Here is a 9,299-nt window from a genome sequence, read left to right as displayed (position 1 = left end):
GACATTGAACACATCCTAATGGTTTGCCGTTTTAAATTTTACCTGTCTTTTGTTCTCTCTGGAAACTCATTTAAAAGGATCATCAGTTCTGAAGTTTTGTTGTATTCAAGTGTTCACCAAGAGATGGAAGACCAGTATAGTAACAAAGGTTTTTGGTTTTTTTTTGGGAAACACATATTACTGAAACCATGAGCTGATTATCAGGCTTTAATGAAAATCTTTTATTTTTTTAAATACTTGAAACAATTCAAACAAACTAACAAAATAGAACCTGGTCATTTGTCTACAAAAGCAAAGTTTTATGTATACAGTATGAAACCAGCCTAAAATTGCAAGCATCAATTACATTTTCCCACTTGGACATATATACATGATACAGTATATACACTCAAATGAAATACTGTAAGTACAGTCTGCAAAGCTGTTTATTTAAGCACTGGAATGTGTCTTATTCCTGTGAGAGTGCCTTGACAAAGGCTTGAAGTCTTAGGACAAGAGAAACCTTTCAAATCCAACAAAAATGTAATTAAAAAAAAAATACAATCCTGTAAGTACAGCAGAAAAATATGGTTACTGTGTAGACAATGTTGTCTTCACAGCTGTGGCAGCTTGTCAACAGGTGTGTCAAATTTGAAGTCTGGAGGGAAGAGCTCTGCAGCACGCGGGTAGATGAGACGGTACGACTGTCTGATCGTGACATCTGCAACACCAGCTATATCCCCGATTTCTGTGGAAGTGTCAGAGATTCGGTTATTTTTAATCATCACGTCAGATTGGCCTGTAGATAATAGTTTTAATGGGTCCACTTGCTTCCTGGTTATCTCAGACAGGCCTTATCTATATTATATTCAGTCTAGTGTTCCAGGTCTGTGTGTCAATATGTCTAGAGTGGACCACAGTGAACTCTACTAGACGTGTCCTGCATCCCAATTATCACAGAAGAAAATGTGTTTTGAGGGAGACAGCATGAACTGTGAAATGCTGCGGGAAAAAAACCACAGAGCAGGTCCTGCAGGAGAGGCCTGGCAACATACAAACTGCTCTTCTCTTCTTGTGGTTGTTCATCACAAGGAGACACACTTCGTTTGAGAAAAAGCTACAGGTAGCAAGACTAAAGACTGCAGGGAAAAATGGCTGAATGACAAATACTTCTATCACATTCAGACCAAAACTCACCCAGTTGGACTGAGTGGCAGAACATCTGGCACCACAGCTGCCATTTGGCAGGGGAAACTGAAACCACAAATACCATCAGTATTATTACATCACTATCACTCACCTTTCTGAGTCTTCTTCTCTGCAGAGGCCTGGGAGGCCATGTAGATGGCTGCCGCAGCCACAGAGATGGGGCTCCTGCCGGGCACCAGGTCGAGCTCCACAGCCTTCCTGGCAATGAAGGTCGCCGCCATCTGCACCTGTTTGGGCAAGCCCAGGTTTGAGCAGAAGCGGGACATAAAGTCTCCGGTGGTGATGAGATCCACGCTAGTCTCCAATGCCTTCAGGATCAGCTTGAAGCACCTGCCAATCTCCTTCTTCGAGATCCGAGAGACGGCACAAATCTCTGTGGAGGCAGGAGAGGACATCAGGGGAAGAAACTCATTTAGATGGACTGAAGTGAATGAATTGTGCTCTTTAAAGCATTTTTATGCCTCTGTGCCAGCAATACTTGACTATATGTCTGTCTCTCCCATTTTGGGGGAAGGGATATCTCAGGAGCACCTTGAGGAAATTTAAACAGTGGATGTAAACTAAACTTGACTGGTGTGCTAATACATAGAACCACAAGGCAGTAAATCCAGTTTCCACTGCTGATAAATTTCTGTTCTCCACAGTCAATTAGACAAGGAAAATTGTATCTTATAATTCGCATGTTTTCTTCTTTAAACCCGTAGAGACAGGAATCTTAATTGCCTTAAATTAATGGTGGCAAAATACACACATCTATTTTTTTACCTGTACCTGTATCAGGAAAAGGTGACAGCAATTTTCAGAGAATATGTATGAACATAGTACCACCATTCATAATTTCTTTCTGTAGTGTCTGAACAATGAATCATGAAATGTTTTACCAGCCAAGCGCTACAGCACAGATGAACTAAGAGGATACTTGTCAATTATTTAGCAGTTTTATTCCGACCTTTAAATGTTCTCGGTACACCTTCTTGTCTGCATGCGATGTAGAGACAGGCCGAGGCGATGGCATCATTGGCTCGCCCCTTCAGGCTCTTCTGTTCATAAACTTGCTTGAATAAGTTGTTTGTTCTGTCCTGCCAAGCAAAAACATTCACAGCAGACACATTGTTTACATCCTCCTCTTAAAGTCCATATCAGCAACCTTCCCCAATTCAATCCATCCAACCATCAGGGTCACGGGGGGGACTGGAGCCTATGCCAGCTGACTACAGGCCAGAGGCAGGGTTCACTCTGGATTAGTCACCAGTCAATCACAGGGCTCAAACACAAAGACTGACAACCACACACACTCATGCCTAGGGGCAATGTAGAGTAGGCAGTTAACCTAATGTGCATGTTTTTGGGATTGTGGGAGGAAGTCGAAGTACCCAGAGAAAACCCACTCAGGGAGAACATGCAAACTCCGCACAGAAGGGCCCAGACCGGGATTTGAACCTGGAAACCTCTTGCTGTGAAGAGACAGTGTTAACCATAGCACCACCGAGTCGCCCTCCCAAATTCAATCATGTAAAAAATAAATTATTTTTATCATTGATTTTTCATCACAAACGAAAAATAAGAAACCTGACAAAAACCTGGACGTTTTCAAAACAGTCACAACTGAACCGGTGACCCTCCGGTCACAAGCCACTTCTCCAACCTCTAGGCCACGGCTGCCCCAATGAATTAAAATTCTATTTACATCATCATCATCATGTACATCATCACCCAGGAGAGCCAATGTCTCTGACTAAAGGGCAGGTCCACACAGAGGGGCAGAGAGCCACTTCAAGGGTGGGGGATGACCAAAAACAAAACATGGAATGAAACAAAGTTAAATGAATATTGTTTATGTTAGCCGAAGTTATCTTGCTGACCTTAATTTAACTGGAATCGTTTTTTATGAGTTCATTCCCTTATCATTCTTATTGATAAGAAATGTGATTTGGGGCAGGGTGAAGGAGGGCATGCCAGACAAACCGAGTTAAAACGCAGACCTTGACTCCCTCTCTAAAACAGGAAACAAGGAAAACGTCTTGAGTACACAACATCTCTTCACATGAGACAGCTGAACGTGTGCTTTTCGACTTCTGCAGTGACGCCAGTCTGCTTTACTGTTCCCACACTTGATATGATAGGCCACAAAATTATGCAATTAACCTCAATGTCAGTTTTACTTTCATTTCTCTTGCTCACTATGTTTCACTCACGTGCAGTTTTCATTTCTCTTTAAGAAGCTTTTAGAAACTCCTAAATTCTTAAAAAAATGACTGGTCACTCATTACCAATTGTGTCTGAAGCAAACCAGTCACAGAAGAGTGTGTGTGTTTAGTGTCAGGCATCATGGTACAGCCTCTTTTATTGCCTGTTAGGATTTCATTGTTAGGTTCACCTGTTTTAGGAAACTAAAAAAAAGGAAAGTGCACATTAGAAAATCATGTTTGTGATACTTTTAAAAAAACTTACTATGATGTTCCTTGGCAGGTTGATGCGATCTGCCATTGTGCTGATTTCTTTGAAGGCGTTGAGCATGGCCCGGTCAGAGCTGCTCATGGTCCGCCGGTTCTGGTACTTGGAGTTACCAAATTCATCAAAACTGGCTGCGCCTGTTCCCTGTGGTAGAAGCATTGGATGTTTATCAGTACAATTCAGCATTCTTGTGTTTCAAGAGAAGCCGTAATAACTTTGAGGAAGTGGTTTACTGTGATTGCAGGAGACGTTACTACACATTGACACATTTCTGCAGAAGTGCACAGAAATATTGCATCAGATATATTAATAAAAATGCTGCAAACAGTGATGTAATTAGCAAAACACTAATTGCTACATGAGTGTACATCACCAGTACATCTAAATAAAGGGACAATAGCTGTATAGGTATCTTTTGACATCCTTCTAATTATCTGAACTGCAAACACCAACATTTTGAAACAACTATAATTCTGAACAGCATGCACACAACAAGGCTCATTTTAAAGCGTCCCACCTTGCTGATCATGGTGGTCAAGTCGCCTCCATTGAGCAATGGGTTCTGGGCATCTCCCACTCTGGATGGATCTTTGAGGGCTTTCTCATTGGAAAACGTCCTCCACTCCGAACCTACATCAATTACACGGTCACCTGAGGAGAAACAAAATCAAGAAGAAGATGATAAATAAAAACAAATAAGACGTATGTGAAATAAAACCTGAACCTGTAAGAAGCAAATAATCAGCACAAGACAGTTTTTTAAATCTTTGTTGTAAGAACTTTTAACTGGTATTTCTGAAGCACAGATGAAGTAATTAAGCTTATTTCAATAAGGGATTCTGACAGAGGAAGAAACTTAAATGTCCTTAATACAGAAATTAGTCAGACCATAAACAAGTGAAAACAACTTCAATCAACAATTGTCTTGCTTCTGTTTTTGAATGTCAGCTTTTCACTCTGTTGCATGTATAACTACACCTGTTACTCCGAAACAGGTTTCTGTTTTTCCCTGTTTGATAGAAACACAAGCAGAAAATGTAACATGACAAGGGTAAACCTCAGAAATGGAATACGACAAATTTTATTCAAAGTTCTGTTATTTCCCAGCACATACAAATGCTAACTGTCTGGGTGTAATACATCCCTCTGGAATAATTAACCCGGAGATGATGCCATATTCAGCACAATTCCCTCATGCAAACATAGCTTCAGGCATCCAAGTCTCATAAACTGTCTCAGTCCTCCCTGGTGTCTGTCTTCAGCTTGTTCATAGTGCTCTATAGGTTTTACTTAAAGTGTTTTTAATCAAGTTTTATTTACTTACTGTGCTATATTCTCAGTGTTGTGGCTCTGAATCTAACATTCACATAATTTTTGATACATCATCCTTTGTCCTCACTTCTGTGTTCTCTTCGTACTGTATATTGTGATGTGGAAACACAGAATAAAATTTGATTTGGACAAATATTCAGTTATTCATTTGCATCAAATTTGAGATGTAGAAAATATAATAGTTGTAACAAAACAGGGCATATTGTCTTATTTTCTTCCAGTTATGACTGACTCTTCTTAGAACGACGTACTGTGGTCAAGGATTAGATTTCTGATATTTTAATCCTGTTAAGACTTTTTTTTTAAAACATCCAACAGTCTTTCTAATGTCTAGAAGCGAAGTGACATTCATCTCCTTGGAAGCCAGACGAACAGATGGGAGCAAGAACAGGAGGCACTTTGGCTTGCATCAGAAAGCGGCCGGCGTCTCTCGTCTCCCATTTGACCTGGTCTGTGCTCAGGGGGCTCATTAGAGGAGAACTCTGTGTTCCCTTACAGCTTTGTCTTACTGTGCGTCACATGATTTATGCTTCAAACACTTTGTATCTGTGCCTGTGTCTGCCTTGATGATAAATGACAGATTGAATGAAAGACCAAACTTTGTTCAGTTTGTTCAAAAGCATCTCTGATGTTAATTTTTTTTTTTTTTTCTTCATCGCTGTGCTCAGTTTAAAAAATCACTTTGACCTCACACAGTAAGGCAGTAATCAGACCACATGCAGTAAAGTCTGTGAATTGTCCAGAATAATATGGACAGAGTCTGAGAGGTTTTTTTTCCAATGTTATTTTTATATGGTTAAAATACTGAGAGTCTACATGACAGATACTGTTAAAACATACACTGAGGAATTAATGTGCAGATGCAGGCTGAATAACATTATGGGAAAACACATTAACAGTGGTTAACCTTTCCAGATTTTACCTTCACGCTTGCGACTTTGTTTAGACCCTCAACTCAGCTGATGTTCAAGGGCAGAATAAAACTAAACAAACAGGTTTAGGAAGACAAGCACTGCAAACCTTAACGTGTACTGTTAAGTTTGATCATCTGACTGCGACGAGCGACTGAAGAAAAGACTGAGCAACAGGAAACCAAAATGGAAAGGAAGCATGTGTTGTAACACAGAAAGCCCAACGACTGAAAAGCAAGGCGGCATGTGTTCATAGATTACGTACTAACCTACTACAAGGCCACATTCGGGACAAATCATGTCCCCCGCTCTGTAGTCCTCCACCAGGATGGCATCAGGATGGTTGGGACACTGAACTCTGGGAAGGGCCAGAGCTTCTCCGCTAAAGGAGCAGAGCAAGAGTTCAGTGATCAAACAGCTCAAAGTGCATGAAAAGAACAAGAAAGGGAAGAAATTAAAACAGACAAGAATGGAGCAGGGTACGGAGTTAGTTCATTAACTAGTACACAAAAAAACACGTCACCGTTACAAAACTAAGAAAAGTAACAAAGATTCAAATTGCCTGCAAAATGCGACTAGTAAAAAATCATTCAGAGGAAATGCAAATTAAAAAATAACAATATATAGAATATCTGAGGTAATTTCCATTTTGTATACAGAGGAAAATTCAAATACATAATGTTATGTATGCATGCCCAAATGTGTTCTACACTTTCACTTTTCCACAACAGTCCTGAAAGGGGCTCCTTTATCATGTGTGTATTGATCCCACTGATTGGCTAAAAAGGCTGAAAACACAAAACTGACTGTAGTTGGCTTGGACAGTGTCAACACGTAAATCCATACATAAAGAAAAACTATGTCAAATGTCACGATGGGTAGCCATGTTAAGCAGTCAACTTGGAGGCAAAGCTTCACAGGCAGTTAACAAGCATCAGCATCCTGATTGCAGCTGAAAAAGTATTCCCATCACTGATTAAACTGACACTTTTTTTCAACTAACCGCTGAAAAAAAGATATCATAAACTTTCGGAAAAAAAATATCCCATTTCTCAAAGCTTAAAGTGGTGTGTCTTAAAAAGACTTTTAATCTTTTGTTCATCCAAAGTCCTAAGCAAAAAGAAAAAGAAATAAAAAAAAATAAAAGAAATATCAGAGAATATTTTGTATTTTGCATAAAAATAACGTAAACAATTGTATAATCATACAAACAGCTACTGGTTGCTGATTCTGTAGATCGACTAACTGATTAGTCTACTAACAGTTTCTGGTAAAAATTTGTTTTAACAACAATAACAGGGATATTCTGAATCCTGGACTAAATGCAACAACAACCGAAAGCAATACAGATGATGTAATGATGGAGAGTAAAACTGCACAAATAACAACATTGTTGCGCAGTTGCACTTTCCATTCTCCTCTTCCCCTTTGCATTCTGGTCAGAGAAGAACGTTTCCTCAAGGCTACAGTGATTGCAATACGTCACCAAATGAGAGGCAAGACAGAAAACACTCACAACTAACAGCGCATCCATCTAAAACCAGAGTGTATTCGTCCGGTGTCAGAAACTCAAAGAAGCTTCTGTTGACTAACGTTGCGTAAAGGTTAAATGTAAACAAGCTGTACAAAAACAAAAAATCATCTGAATATGTTGACAAATGACAGCAGCGCTGATCCAGTGCTCACACTGCGCTAGTGAAATGTAATTTGTTAGCCTAAGTCTGAGCTTCATATCAACGTTGCACTCGTTCTATCATGTACTTAAACGGCAAAAATGTAACACGAAGATCTACTGAAGCTGTCGAATGCCAGCACAACGGTGTGAAAATGCAAAGGCGATACAGACAGTCACTCCTGGCAACATCTAACCTGCTAACTAGCTAAGTTAGCCTATCTAATGGTAGGAATACGGGTGAGATATATTTGAACTAGTACAAGCGTCTCTCACCACGTCTAACTGGATAGCTTCTGCATAAATTGCATACTAAGAGCCACACAGAAAAAAGGGGAAGACATTATATTTAGTCAAAGTTGCTACGCACCGGCTTGTCGACGCCATGTCACCCCCTCACTCAGCCCGTGTGTCAAAGAAACAATCAAACGCAGCACCTCTATTTATAACTTTTTCTGATCACGTGCCTTTTAGAGTACGGAGAATGGTTAGGCCCAAACTACATACTGCGAATATCCTGGGTTTTTTGTGTGTTGTTGTTGTTGTTGTTGTTTTATTTTAAAAAGCAGGTTGTCAGATCAATTCCAGTACGACAATTCTGAATTCTAAGGTTTATGATTGTACGATACATACAGATATATATTTTTTATGTAATGTAGATACAAATTACGGAAACCAGACTACACCCAACGACAGCCAGTTAAAGAAACAGCACAATACTAATTTACATACAATACCAGTGAGAAAACAGACAATGCACAATACATAAAATACAAATATAATAAGAAAAAGTTGTTGGTAGAAGCAGTTGATAAAGCTTTATTGAACAGGTCTGTAATTTCTAATTAATTTACTAAGACGTTTCCAAAAAATAGCTCTGATTTCATGCTAATGAAAGGGAGAATGAGTATTTCCTAAAATGAAAAGGATTTAAATGCAACAGTCAGTCATTATTCAATTGTTATTTGAAACCTAACCAAACAGAAACAAGATAAAAGCTTTGACAAGGACATGTTAAACATCTACACAACTATGAACTGATAAACTGCAAAAACAGCCAATAATATTGTCGTCTGACTGTGCCAGCCTGTGTCTCTGACTCTGTACCAATCTGTGACTGGTCTGTTTCTCTACATCACACTTCCCAGGCCCATGAAGGAATCCACACAGCGTCACAAAGAGTCATTTATCTGATAATTATTTTGTGATAACACTAACATTGGTTTTGGATAACCCTACAAGATTTCTTTTGAAACTGAGGTTAACTATGAATTATTTTAATGCCTTATCATAAATGGTGAAAAATACTGCACTTAAGTAGAATTTTGAGGTACATGTTCATTACTTGAGTAATTCCATTTTCTGCTGCTTTATACTTTCACTCCAATGCAATTCAGAGACAAATATGTTTTGACTCCATTAACTTTATTTGACAACTTTAGTTACCAGACTTAGTTTTAGTTTACCAGTTCAAAATATGCTAATAATAAATTATGATGTAATGTTATAGATTACTTAAAAAAAAAACTTTTTGAATGTCTGAAGGTAATTCAGAATTGAGCAGATATTTACCAGCTTCAGCATTAAAGTGATAAAAACATTGTGTTGATTCATCAATAAATATGGTACTTTAAGTATATTTTAACGCAAATATTTTTGTAGTTTTACTTAAAAAATATTAAATGCATGACTTTTACTTGTGACAAAAGATTTCTTCACTGTGATATTGCTACTTTTACTCA

At 38.8% G+C, this 9,299-nt stretch overlaps 1 protein-coding gene across 1 annotated transcript; it reads right to left on the bottom strand.

The window, feature by feature from the left end:
• Window positions 1-197: 197 nt before the first annotated feature.
• Window positions 198-8,079, bottom strand: gtf2b (general transcription factor IIB). Its single transcript, XM_046408161.1, has 7 exons — window positions 7,928-8,079; window positions 6,155-6,267; window positions 4,160-4,293; window positions 3,640-3,786; window positions 2,138-2,267; window positions 1,280-1,561; window positions 198-727 (listed from the first exon to the last, which is right to left on the bottom strand). The coding sequence occupies exons 1-7, from the start codon at window positions 7,942-7,944 to the stop codon at window positions 594-596; spliced, it is 957 nt and encodes a 318-aa protein (XP_046264117.1). The 5' UTR covers window positions 7,945-8,079; the 3' UTR covers window positions 198-593.
• Between the last annotated feature and the right edge of the window lie 1,220 nt (window positions 8,080-9,299).

Source organism: Scatophagus argus, chromosome 13, assembly GCF_020382885.2.
Source record: "Scatophagus argus isolate fScaArg1 chromosome 13, fScaArg1.pri, whole genome shotgun sequence".
Classification (NCBI taxonomy): Eukaryota; Metazoa; Chordata; class Actinopteri; family Scatophagidae; genus Scatophagus; species Scatophagus argus.
Note: the sequence above shows the minus strand (reverse complement) of the source record. Positions and strands in the feature narration are given on the sequence as shown.